The sequence below is a fragment of the Oreochromis aureus genome, linkage group 4 (genome assembly GCF_013358895.1).
Source record: "Oreochromis aureus strain Israel breed Guangdong linkage group 4, ZZ_aureus, whole genome shotgun sequence".
NCBI lineage: Eukaryota > Metazoa > Chordata > Actinopteri > Cichliformes > Cichlidae > Oreochromis > Oreochromis aureus.
The window spans coordinates 4,451,420-4,465,766 of NC_052945.1; the positions used below are offsets into that span (position 1 = coordinate 4,451,420).

The 14,347-nt window shown below is 40.8% G+C and overlaps 1 protein-coding gene across 1 annotated transcript in view; it reads right to left on the bottom strand.

Annotated features, from left to right (window-relative positions):
* Positions 1-14,347, bottom strand: part of LOC116314287 (protein shisa-6) — an 80,838-nt gene that overhangs the window by 57,523 nt on the left and 8,968 nt on the right. The window contains exons 3-4 of the mRNA XM_039610619.1: positions 9,960-10,055; positions 9,465-9,533 (exon numbers count right to left, since the gene is read on the bottom strand). Of these exons, the coding sequence (XP_039466553.1) occupies positions 9,465-9,533; positions 9,960-10,055 (165 nt within the window). The remainder of the gene's footprint in view (positions 1-9,464; positions 9,534-9,959; positions 10,056-14,347) is intronic.

The following is a 14,347-nucleotide window of genomic DNA, read 5'->3' on the forward strand; positions in this document are numbered from 1 at the left end:
TCTCTCGCATACGTTTTAGAGCTTTAGTGGTCTGTGTGTACAGTGTTTTTTACCAACATATTTATAATTTCATATCCCCATGTAGACTGTGGTCCAGTGGGCAGTGTTGTGGAAGACATGTATGAGGCTTCGGTAACACAGGCCTAGAGGGTGACCCTGCTTTGAATCATTTATCTTTGTTTCTGGTTTTTGAGTCACACTCTTCACAGTTTCACTTTCACTCAGTGAGCAGTTGCTGAGTGTTTGCAGATAAGTTGGCATCTTCCATGCAAACTGCTGCTGGCAGTCTGCAGTCTGTCTGTGACTAGTGTCACCTAGCAACAGCCAGCAACCACTCAAATGCACATTTTCCCCTAGCAACAGGTGGTTGCCAGGCAGTCAGCGACCACTCTCGAGGCCTGTGTGACAGCGGCCTAACATGACTGTATCATGGGCTTGTATTAAGCTTAGCACTCCCTTATACTGACCATCTTGCATTAAGTTGTATCTTGTGTTTCATCAATGCCAGTGGTCATAAAACTCTGAGACTTGTAGCTGTCTTAGCGTTTAAGTTTTTGGTAGGCTAGCGACAACCAGGCCTGTGGTGTTTTTCCAAATTCTTAATTTTATATTTCTTGGTGACTCGAACCAAATTTTATCACTAATACAAATTCTGGTGACTGTGTGGGCGAAATGTACACGAAGAAGAACGTAGCAACACATTCGCAGGGAAATGATGAAATAAACACAATATATAGGACAATCAAAAAAACTGAAATTGATCATAAATGCTTTTAAGAAAAACATTAGTGTTAATAATTAAGATAGACATACCTCCAAATTAACTGCAGAAGACTGCAGCTTTCACCTCATTTCTCAATCCAACATGTAAATATAGTGCATTTAAACGGAGTTAAAATAATAGCTGACAGTGTGTCTCTCACAGACAAATGTTTCTAATGGGCTCTTCTTTTAAAAATGGAGTTTCTATGACAATATAATCCCATGGTGGCCCAGCAATATTATGCAAATAAACCAATTACTCTTTGGAATAAAAGCAGGTTCATTTTTCTGCATAAATACACAATGCAAAAATAGTCCATTTAACCTTGTTACCACCTGCTCCTCTCATCTCAGTAAACAACCGCAGCAAAGGCCGTATGACCCTGACATCATGTTGAATATTTTATTCCACCCTACTATGCTGAAAAAAGAGTTTTTCTGGTGTCTGATAGTGGGAGTAGCGCCGTTTGCCTTTACAAGATTTGTGCGTTTAGGTTCATATGTAAAGCAGAGCAGGATGAAACATTTACAACTGAGTGACAGACAGAACGCTGCAGGGATAAGGCACTTGTATTCCGCCCGATGTGATGCCTTGCCTTTGAGTCTCAGCCTTTTGAATGCTCTGATCATCTTAATGCTGCAGGTTTGATGCTCCGTCTACACCTCAATCCCACGCCACGTCTGCCATTTGTATAGATGTGACCAGCTGGGAGATGAGCTGTGGCTTGTAAGTAAGTGTGTAGAAGACGAGATTTGATGAAAAACAAAACAGTCGTATTTCCTATAGAAAACCAGCAGCGTTGCCATGCTCTGTTTCACCACCTGCGAAGACTATACATCAGATGCTGCTGGTAGCCCTGCTGGTTTTAGATAAGTGTTGGGATGGGAACTGGTCTGTGTGGGCAGAACACAGCGGGTCTACCACAGACTTTCCTGCCCTTGTAATAGAAGTCCTGTAGCTCTGTAAGCTCAGTAACTCTGTGACATATAGTGGCCGTGGAACATCTCAGATCTTGTATCTTTTATAAAATGTTAAATGTGAAGACTGGAAGGAAGCATATTAATAGGTTGAAAGAAACAGAAGCTCTTATGAAAAGGTTTAGCCATGTTGTCAAACAATTTGCAGTTATCTTTTTACTGTTTCAAGACAAATTATTAATTTAATCTTACTGTAACAAACTAGATCTTGTTGTCCATGATGTCGCTCTACACGGTGAGGAATTCAGTAACCAAACACATAAACACAGGTACATGTTAGGGCTCCTGAAGATATTTATCTATGCCAGACATGGTGACATCATCATGTTGCCTAGCAACCACCTACCTATGGGCTGAAACGACTCATTTTTGCACATTCATCAGCTTATATAGGCATAATATGTTACTTAATTTCATGATAATAATATTTATATTCACATAACTTGAATTTTATGATATTAATGTTGCTTGTTAACCTCCTAACAACAGAGCATAGGCATGCACTATTAAGTTAATGTTGGGAAAAGACTAATTGTGGCAGAGACTGTGGTCAGAGCATGTAATGATTGATGAAAAAAAACTGCAAAGTTAATAAAAAGCTGACTCATTTACCAAAACGTGAGCACAGTCTTGTTTTCTTTACCACCCTGCACGCCAGTCTGAAGGCCGGTACTGAATGAAATGTTCTTGTTGTTGTTATTTGGACAGCTTTATGTAAATAGGCAGCATCACTTTTGCTTATCATTATGAGTTTAGTGTCAACGCACACTGTAGTAGTTATCGAAAAATGATACCAGCAACATTTTGATTGGTGCCTGTGACCCTCGCTTTCACTGAGCGTGAAATCTGCCAGAAAATTGAAGGCTTGGTTGAGCAATAAAAGGCTGTTTTGGTTTTAGCAGGAAGCTGAAACGGTACACACTGGGAAAAACAAAACAGATTTACTGTTGAAAAATATTTCCATTTCCAGAAGCACCAAAAAGAAAAAAGGCAGATTTATAAGAAAAAGACAAACTGCAGATACAGATGGTCCTTCAGTTCATCTTATTTCACCACGCAGGACCTCTGGGACGGGTAAATGCCAGAAGGTTTGCTGGGAAACATATCCACTGGATATGTTAAATGGGACACATACTGTACAGCTAAATGGGACATATATTGGACTGTAGAATGGGACACACTGTACACAGTGACTTTATTAACTATTACTAACAGAATATTTTGCTTCAGAGGAATCAAAATTCTCTAAGCGACTTTCTTTCATTGTTAATTCTTTGTTTTCGGGGTGTCGAACTCCAGGCCTCGAGGGCCGGTGTCCTGCAGGTTTTAGATCTCACCCTGGGTCAGCACACCTGAATCAAATGATTAGTTCGTTACCAGTGCTCTGGAGAACTTCAAGACATGTTGAGGAGGTCATTTAGCCATTTAAATCAGCTGTGTTGGATCAAGGACACGTCTACACCGGCCCTCGAGGCCTGGAGTTCGACACCTGTATTTTAGACCATCGGTCTCCCTTTTAGACTCAAAAAAATTGTAGTTCTTTTCTTTTAGAGGAGTTTTTATTCCCCATTTCATGCATTTTTTTTCAAGACGCATTCCACAACGACTACAATCTCAGTGATATCTGGATATTTGTACCAAGACTGTCAAGGAAGCATTAAGCTTATTTAGAATCAGATATCAAAAATAATTAAACATTATCAGCTTCAATCACAAACGGTGGCTGCACACTGAGGGGGGAACGCAATCCTTCTGGAAATGATCTTCTGTAACAAATAAAATCTCGGTTGCTGATGCACATCCTTTTCTTTCCAGATAAAGTTGGAAACTTTAGAAAGGATTTCAAGCAGCAGCAGCAGGGAGCCGTCACTGGATCCAGAAGGAGCTTGACTCACCACTGATCCCTTTGAATCAATATAAAGCGTCATAGTCTAGTTTGATAAACATGAGTATGCAATTGGCTGATGTCACCTTACAGGATTTTATTGATCAGTGATTCTCACGTTTGAAGTTTTCAGTTACTGCATGCTCAGATTTTCAGCCGCTACAAGCATCTGTAAAGACGAGCCTATATAAGGACTCGGTAATGGAGGCAAACTGGGAAGTGAAACCTACTTGGCACAATTTGACACCCCTCCATTTGCACTCACACTCAGCTACGCAGCCCCATACATGCATAAGCACAGACACACTGTAGGCCTGGAGGGATTAAAGCAAGGGGAGGTGGGAGCGCTGCAGCAGTGCGTCCCAATAAGACAAGGTCACCTTAAGTGGATTGGGATGGCGGGGTGGGGGGGTTGGGGAGGTGGGAAGACAATTCCCTCAGGATGAAAACAGGGAGCAACTCATGAAAAAGTAATTAAGCAGGATGCACATCAGTGGATGCCACAGGCGGGGAAAGCAAGGAGAGAGATGAATAAGCCCCGAGGACGAGGGGGATGTTTGTACACAAGATGTCTGGGAGATGTTCGCTAAATGCACACATTGGGACTGTTTAACCTCAGAGATATTACACGTTAGCCTCAGAGTTACAGTGACTCGACAACTATTCGGGTAACAGCAGCGAGCATATTTTAGTTCCTGCTTCTCGAACATGACTGGATTGTGTTACTGCACGGCTTTTGTGGCTGATTTACTTCATTAAACATTATTTAAAAGCTGCAGATTTTACTTCACTAGTAGAAAATGATTGCTAATTGTTTTTACATGTCAACATCCGGAGGAAAACTCTTGCTGCTTACGGCATCCTTTTCTTTGTCGTCGCAACAATAAAATACGGTAGCAACGTTCTCTGTTTCAAAATAGACATTTAAAACTACAGCAAAATGAATGTATGTGTAATAATTGGTAAAGTCATTTAACTACTTTTGAAAGAAGTCCATCCATCTATATTCTGCTGCTTATCTGGGTCCAGGATGTGGGGGCAGCAGTCCAACCAGAGATGCCCAGAAACTCCACTTCCTGTCACCTACACCAGCTCTTTCAGGGGGCCACTGAGGCCTTCCCAAGCCAGCTGAGAGAGGTAATCACTCAGGCATGTCATGGGTCTGCCCTGGGGTCTCTGCTCTAATTACCAACCCAGAGTGGGCACTCCACCCTTTTCCAGCTGAGAACAATGGTCTCAGACTTGGAGCTGCTAATTTTTATTCTTGGCGCTTCACACTTCACACTGCAAACCACCCCAGTGAGCGCTAAAGGCCAGCGCCTGATGAAGGACCACACCAGCAGCAAAAAGAGATGATCTTCAGGCCACAAAAGGGGAGACCTTTTGGCTCTTGGCTCTGCCTAGAAATTGTGTCCATAAAACCATCCAACAGTCAGTGTGAACAGGTTTGACTGAGGACACAGCTAAAGAAACTACCTCTGTAGCTAACTTGTGTAACACCTGTACATCCATCCAGCCATGGATGGTAGAAAGTCATTTAAAAAAAATGAAATAGCAATAAAAACTCCCCAAAAAGTGTGCTGGACCAACCAGAATAGACAGATTTGTGTCACATCAATGACAATCTGAAGTTTAGATGTAGATCTAAGAACTCTGAGAACAAAGCTGAGACTTTAATTCCATCACTGAGTCAACTTTCTGATACTGATGCACAAGCCACTCAAGCTTTCTTTGAATCTTACTGTTATCTAAAGCGCTGCTGATTAATTATTTCAGATAAAAGAAAGAAGGAAAATGCTCTGAATGTCATTTTGATGTCAAATTAAACTCAGAGAAACAGGCTGAACAAAGAAGAGATCTTATTTTGAATTTTCCTTTCCTTTGGGAACATGTTCTTAGACAAACCTCTTAAAATCTGTGCTACTTTGATTAAACTGACATTCCTTGACTTGCAAAAGACAGCACAAGCGTTTTTACTAAAGGAAGTTTTTCTAAATCAACAATTTAACAGTAGACCCTCTTGTAATTGTGATGGAGTTAAATAGGAAAAGTCAAATAAATTGAATGATGTCACTTTTGGCCTTAAAATCAACCACTCACCCTGCTATCCCCCTTTCTTATTTCATAAGAAGCCCTTATACAAAACAAATACAGTAATCACACTGCTGGATAAACCAAAACACGGGCCATCTCAACCAGTTTTATTCAGTGAAAATATTTAGAAACATCAGCTGTTTGCATCTGCTTGACTTCCATATTAACTGATATCCGGAGCTGTTAAGCAGCATCGCTACATATAATCCATCCAGCCTCACTTAGTCACTTTACCACCTGATCCGAGCACTCCTGCAGGCAAACCAGAGATGCTCGTGTGTCTCTGTGGATGCACTCAAAGCTCAGAGAGTCATGTTAGATCACAGGTGCATGAATATTAATGACATTATTTGGATCTTTGTTTAACAGCTTGGTAGGACTGACGTACATTCAAATCTGTACTGTTTGTACTGTTCCTGTCACTGTGGCACCCCCACACAAACAAAACAATGCTACACACACACACACACACACACACACACACACACACACACACACACACACACACACACACACACACACACACACACACACACACACACACACACACACACACACACACACACACACACACACACACACACACACACACACACACACACACACACACACACACACAATATTGGGGGTAAGGTCAAAGTATTCATGCTTAGATATTTGTCTAAAGGAGTGAATGTGAATGTCTCATCCAGCCTTTTAGGCCAATAAACGCACCCAGGATGTACCTGAATAGAAAATGGACTTCTAATGAAATAGATCTTCTTTCACTGATGTGTTACTGAACCTCCTCTATGTGGCCAAAGCCTTGTATCTACAACACTGGTGTGTTTAATGGTAACTGATCCATCGAAGGTGAAGCAGGAAGGACAAAAACTATGATAAATGGAGTAAAAGATAAATAAAGGAAGGAGAAAGGTAATGGAGAATGCATCGTGACAATCTAGGAAGAGTGGAAAGAAAAGGAAGGTAAGGAGCACAGAAAGAAAAGGGAGGAAGTAAAGAATGAAATATGTAAAACTCCTCCAAACGGTCTCTGACTGCAACAGAACTTGAGTAAATGAACTTTCCACTTCTTACATGAACCAGAATTAAGGACTTGATGTCTGCCTGGAACAGCTGACCTGTGCAGATGTTCGCTGTGGATGATCTTTGCTAAAAAAAATTAAATAAAAAAATGTTTTTGGAGCAGATTTGGAGCCAGGGCAGGATGCCGTCAGCTGTGACACGTGCACATCTGTCAGTCTACTTCCTCCTGACAGTAGCTGTGTGTTCGGGGAGGGGGGGGGGGAGAGATCCTGCCGACAGCCAGCTGTTAAACGAAGACACATACGATGGAAGCTGACAGGACCTCCGCTTTGAAGTGACAGCTACCGCCATCAGGCCGCTAAAGCGTGTCAGCTAATAGGTGCAGTGAGAGGGTGACAGGTACAGTCAGGAGAGGGTCGCTGCCTCAGACAACATCTGAAGTGTTAGTCTTTAGTTAAAGGGTTTGATCCAGTTCATGAAAGCTGACGTTTCCAGCTTTCAGAACTGCTGTTCAGTATTTGCTTTACTGGCATGCGCTTGTTAGCTTCACTTTCAGCATTCAGATGTTGTTGTACTTTTTTAGCGCTCTCCAGCAGGAGAGCTACAGGCTTTCTGAAGGTGTTTCCAAAATATTCTGTGGACTGTTTGTTTGTTTGGGGTTTTTTGCCTATTAGACATTCAAGCATTAAAAAGCCACTTAAGTGAAGGGAAGATATAGTATTGAGTTCACACATAACAGACAGCAAAGAACCAACTTCAAAACAGATATTTAGCCACATTGTTGCTAACAGCCCGATGCATAAACACATGATTTGTTGCAGTTTTTTTGCAAAAGAAAACAATCCAGCTTCATAAGAATGAAATTGCATTTTGTCATTAGCTGAGATGTATCAGCACAGTGTGCAATGTGTCCTTAAAAAAAGTTGAAAAAACTTATGTACAATAATATCCTGCACACATTTCCCATTTTTCTAGCAAAATATAAAGAAATGAGGGGTGGCTCAAGCCTCTTACACAGTCCTGTACATAAAACATTCAGTGGTCATTAATACATTTAAAAAGATAATTTTTAAATTGATTAATTGTCATCTCTGATCTTTATATCTGGGTTTTATTGAAAAAGCGTATCTTGTAAGTATGTATATTAAGGTTCAGAGATAAATGTTCACATACATAGAGAGAAGTTGCAAACAATTTGCAATTTGAAGTCCTTTCTTGAGCTTTTCTTTATGTTGAGTACTGAGTTTTTCTGGGTATTTTTACAACAATCAATAATTTTACAATAATCCAAATGTAACCTACGTGAGGGTTTTCCAGACAGAGACACACTTGTTCGCTGGTTTTAGCTCAGTGAGAAAGTCTGTGCAGACATAACGGAGACGAGTTACAGCGGTTTCTCAGATGACATGTTAGGACTGAGAGCTGGTCAGCTCGACTGGTCCAAATTTAACTCGTTCAGGTTGTGTGAAGCTGAATGATCCAGAAATGTTCTCCCCTTTTCAACGACACTAGACTTTTTTTTTTTAATCTCACAAAGCCATTTTGACTGCACAGCTTCCACTCAGAGCGACTGTCGCTCTCTATCACTGGGACTCAAAACCTGTCAGGTTACAATCATCAGTTCAATCACCAGTCCTCATGCCACCACTCTTTCTAAAGGAGAAACACCTCTTGGTACATCATTGTCACTTAAAAAGACAAGCTTGCAACAAAATGTTCTTCATGGGTCTGAATTGGGGTCTCCTGAGAATTCGATCAGTTATGATGTTAAAAGTGAGAATTTCAAAGACAACCACACATTTTAGGTTTAAGAATCGGAAAGGATTCAATAGCAGATTCAACATTCAATAATAGAACATAAAACTAAAGACATTTACGATAAAGAAACAAGTATTTTGCTGATCAAAGTCACATAAAAGTCACTCGTCACGTCCTGCTGCCCCGATCTTCTCTAAACGTTACCCAGCAGAGCTGTGTGTCAGAAACCAAATGTCCAAATGAGTCACGTTGGACATTAAGTACACTTCACCCTCCCAGCTCCCTTGTGCAAATAGAGCAGGTAATTTTCTGGATAATTCACAGTCAGGAAGTGGGTGACACGCGACTCATCGCCATAAGCAAATTCAGTATTTCCAGTAGTAATAAAACATCTGATACAGAGGATCATCTGCTGTGTGACACAGCTGAGAAAGGGCCAGTTCTGATGATGTTTCAACCTGATACTCCAGGAATTCACATGTGAAAACAACTAAACACATGTTTATGACCAAAGATAAGATTCTATCACACGTTGACTCAACAAAAGAAGGAAAAACAAAAAAAACCCTTCAAACTGTGAACCTTTCACTTACCTTCCCGACTGCTGAAAAGTGTTAACCCCTGGCTAGACTCTCACTTATAAGCATCAAAGCAGCCCTGTTAATGTCTGACATCCTCACCTGTGCATAGAGGTCATTCAAATAAAGCCGACCAGTGTATTCATTCAGAGCTGCTGTCAAACAGCCACCAGCAGAAATACATGGGCTCTGAGAACCACCTCCCATAGAATAAATAAAATATTACAACTCTGGCACTCTACACCCGGTGACTGAGCTGTGATTATCGGCCAAGGGCACTCCACTGATCTGTGTGTGTGTGTGAAGTGTGAGCAACTTCTCTTATCAGGTGTGAGCAGAAAACAGGTTGTGTGGCTGGAAAATGGAAGATTTAGAGAACATACCGTAGGACATGGGGATGTCCAGATCGCCCTGCCAGGACATCTGCCCCGATTCGTCTATGGAGTGCTGCGCTATAAAAACACAACAGGCCTCTTGTTTATGGCCCATTCTTAATCTAATGCTCCTTTAATTTATTTGAATTTCAGAGGACAATAGGAGGGAAATCTACAACTGTGCCATGCTACGTTCACACTGGCTGCCTACAGAGTTGGAAAGTGTTACTTTGTCATTGGAAGTGTGGATTTAATCATAGATAAGAAATGTGTGTCTGTGTGGGAACTTTGCAAGATGTCACTTAAAGCCATTATGAATTGTAGCATCCAGTTTCCACTGAGCTGAAACAAAAGTCACATTCTTTGACTTTTTTTTTACTGCGCAGTCCTGCACACAGTCATTTGGCAGAAAGAGCTCGACAGCACGGCACAGTGAGTGAAATGATTGTTATTCTGCACTTCACTGTACTGTGAAGTGAAAAACAGATAATGAGGATGGACTACCTTTCAAGTGGCCACGTCCAAGTGTGACAAACCCAGAGGAGATGAAGTTGTGCATGTCTTGGCCTCCGCTGCGCAGGTTCTCTTTTCCGTAATGTCCTGGTGAGACAAAGATTGTGGAAAATTAATATTTCAGCAACAAATTTGAGAGTTTAAAGGACGTGCTGTGTACTGTGCCTCAAGTTGAGACACGGGCTTGGTGATGCAGACTCAGATAAGCTGACATCATCTGTTTCACAACTCAAAAGGCAGTTGCATCATCATGTTAAGACTGACTACTGTTAAGTAAATCCTTCCCCGCTGTTACTGATCTCTTAATATGTTCGATCCACTACTGGTGAATATCTCAGGCTACGTTCACACTGCAGGTCTTAATGCTCAATTCCGATTTTTTGATCAAATCTGATTTTTTTATCTGGTTGTTCACACTACAAATAAAACGTGACAGCAAACGCGCTCTAGTGTGAACGGTTCACGGCCCTCAAAGCGGCCCGTATGCGCAAAAGAAGACGTCACACACAACACGCTCTGTTTACGGAAGTAAAAATGGCGGCTACAGAGCTAGTAGGTGTTGTTGCAGCAGTCTATCAATTTCTCCCCATATGCTAATCAAGTCCAAAACCTCAGTTTCTGTCCATTGACTCGCTCCGTCTCCAGTTTCCGCCGCCATCTCGTTTGTCTTCTCCGATGCTGATAATTGGCGTCTGTCTTGTGTCAGTGACATAAAAGACGGATTTAATGCGACATGACCGTTCAAACAGCAGTCGCTTTCTAAAACATCAGATATGTATCGGATTCAGTACCACATACAAAAGTGACCCAGATCGGATTTGAAAATATCGGATTTGTGCCGTTCAAACTGTCATACCATGATGGGATATGGGTCGCACAGGGTCAAAAAAGTTTAAGGGGAAGTTTGATGCGCTTTCGCCTGCAGTAAGTGTTCTGTGGACCTAAGGAAGATACACAAAGTGCCTGACACTCTGAGGCTCAAATATTTCTCATTTGTTTATTTTCCAAGTTTGTCGTCACTGTTGGAGCAGCAGCTGCTCCATATCCCGGATTTTCCAAATATTATGAAAGGTTACATGAAAAGTAAAGGAAAAAAATGGATTATTGTGCACTTCTTAGGCCAGTTGGCATTCAAAACATTCATATTGTTACAATGGTGACTTTTTAGTATTCATAGCTGCAAGTGTGCTGTGAAGTCTCATTCATTTTTCCTCTAAATAACATTATGAGACTCACAAGTTGAAAACCTTGGCCAACAGAAATCCTGCAGATTACATCGATGCAAAAACAGAACAAAAAAAATTGTAAAATATTTGAAAGCTTTCTAATATTTGTACATGCATGTGAACTAAAAGACCTTACTTTAGTTTAAAATGTAATTTAATTTTGAGAGCCATCTACAAAAAAACCCCCAAAACAACTTTTGAATTCTGGTTCTGTTTTGTGAACAGCAATGACAGCCGAGTCTCACTGACATCACATTTATGTGAAACTATTTCAAGCCAGACTTGTAGATAAAATGGGAACAATGTTACTCGAGATAATTAAAATGGCTGAAGTCAGATAAATTGGACTGGCGAATGCCAAAACACACTTTTCAGAGTCAGTCGCTCAGTCCTTCACAGATCAGTGCTCTCAAGACAGTTTGCTATTGGCTACCAGAGCAACATCGCCAAAGTTCAACTCACCTGAATTTACTTGACCCCCTCAGGTAAATCCATTGATTGAAACCGCTCTATTGGAAAGAATTTAACCGAAACATTTCACCGTTTAAAATGCTGGTGTGGCTGCGCTTCTGAACTAAGGAGAGTCTGCAGTGAATTCCCAGCTGTTTCTGCCATTTTATAGAAGAGCAGCCGCAGATGACAAGAATACTAAACAGGGATAAAATGGCAAAACTGGCAAAACTGACTCTCAGGTGGGTTGATTAGCTTGTCAATATGCATTGCTTAAGGATGCCAGAAATGAAATCAGCAGATTTCAGGGTTTCATATTTCCTCTTTTTCAGTGGCCCTTCGTTTTTTCGAAGTAGCTGAAACCCTTTGATAAAACTGCAGAGGTTTTGGCACCTTAGAAAGGAGGGAACTGGGTTGTTATATAATTCAGAATGATTTAAAGTCTTTAAGACTTTTGGAGACGTATTTATAAGAATGACCAGTGTTAAGTCTTATGTGCACATCCTATTTGTGTTAAAAAAAAAAACTGTAATCAGTGATTTTCGCCTCATCAGGATGAACACGGGTGTAACTGAGAGCCTGGTCTGAACACAAAGGAGCAACACAAGGTGTCTGCTAGCACTGTGGCAGTGTTGAGCTGCCTAAAAGAAAATTAAAAACTGCAGCATTAATTAACAGATGAAAACCTTTTTAAAAAACATTATAGAGGTGGTTCATCAAACTGCTTCTCCTCCTCCTTCTCTCTGCTCTCTGTTCGCACCTCTCTGCATTAACTAGCAAAGAGTTAAATGCCTATTTCTCCAAAGAGCCACTTCAAAGTCAATAACATCACTCAGACCTTTGGGCCAGGGGAAGCCGAGATCGAACAGCATTTCAAATTATCATAATGAGAAGAAACACGTGGGAGCATTAGGCCTGGTCTTCATCACGCTGAAGTTTGGCACTGAAGCCTCGGCAACACAGCTCGTTTGTTTCCTTTTATCAAACCCAGAGGATGACTAAAGCCTGATTACTGACGCACTTTGACCACCACTGTTAGTTTGAGACCTTGAAAGAAATCAGGAAATATCCGAGGATGGGAGGTAGCATATTTCACTCCATTTAGTGCCTGATTTTTAATACTGCTCTCTCTGTGCAGATATGAATGCTGTACTATAGCTATGTTTAGTTTTTCTCACAGGGTGAAATGTTGATGATTCATAAATTCTGTACACTCAAAGGAAAACACCTAAAACACTAAAACCATGAGCTGGAGACACTCACCATGATATAAATTGCTCCCTTGAGGCAGCCTGAGCCTAAAGCCGCTTCGGTTTTTTATTTTATTTCTATTTGATGTGTTTGCAAACTTTGAGGAAAACACTGTATGACTCTCTCTATTTCTATGAAACTCCAGCCTGAAATAGTTTGGCTTAGTGTTATTTAGCTTTAAAGGGTGACTTACAGCAGCAGCATCCATATGAGCGTCACCAAAGCAAAATGGTTCCCACACATTTGTTACACTTCCAATACCAAAAATAGTGGTATCCTCATTTTTTACAACTGTTAATTATTCCTGAAACTGAGATGGAATGTGTCAGGACCTAAAAGTGTGACATTTCACCTCCATGAAATATACAGAAGTATAAAAGGGCATCCACATATTGAGCTGCACTGCAGCTGTTGGGAAGTTTTAAAAAAAGTTACCTTAAGGTGTGTTCTGGCCAAAAACTAAGGTTAACTTTGTATCCTTTGGACATATGTTACTGCTACAGATTATGCACTAATTTTAATGTTTGTCTTCAAGCCAGCTTCTTGCTGTTATCTCGTTCCAGTTTTGCTCCAAATAGTTCTAGGACAAAATTCTAGGGAAATTTCAGATTTTGTTACTACTGGACAGAAATAAACAGACTATTTCCCCCAGTTTGCTAAGCTAATCTAACTGCATGCTGGTTGCAGAGATTTATGTCCTATATAAACAGATGAAAATGGTATCAGTCACCTGATTAAACAAATAAACAGACAAAAACAAACTCTTCATTCAGAGCAGCATTTGTCTTTTTCCTCATGCAGTTTAACAAAATTGAAGCATAAAACCAGCTGCATGCAGAAAACGTTTACTCTTCCATTGTTCAAAGCCTCTGAATCTGCTCACCAGGACAACTGATTCATCTGGCATCTTGACCTGACACTGAGGTTTCTAGTTTGAAAAAGTGATTGTGCTCATTAGTCCTGCAGGAGGATGTACAATTACCCATATGAGCAAAAATCAAATGTCCCTCACCTACAGAAATCCCTCATCACTGAGAGCGGAGGCAATAACAGACTGAAGATGGAAACAGAGTGCAAGGTGTTGACAATTTTGTCAGGTAGCAGTCCCATGCACCACCTTTGGAGTGCTGACAGTGAGCCAGGCCTTATTAGCCCATATCAGTGCTGGCCTCACTAATGCTCTTGTGGCTGAATGTGAACAAATCCCGCCAGCCAGGGTTAAAAATGCGGTGCAACGTTTTCTCGGGGGAGCGAAAGCTGTTAAAGGAGAGGATTAATGTCTTTTGTATTTACAACAGTGGGTTCCTTCACATATACAATTATATTTAAATGTCAAGTAAAATAACGGAGTATAAGTATAATACATATAATACAGACACAGAAATCTTTGCTACTCTTCAAGCAAACCGATGCAATGACATCATCTTTTGAAAGTTTCAGCCCAAAGTTGTT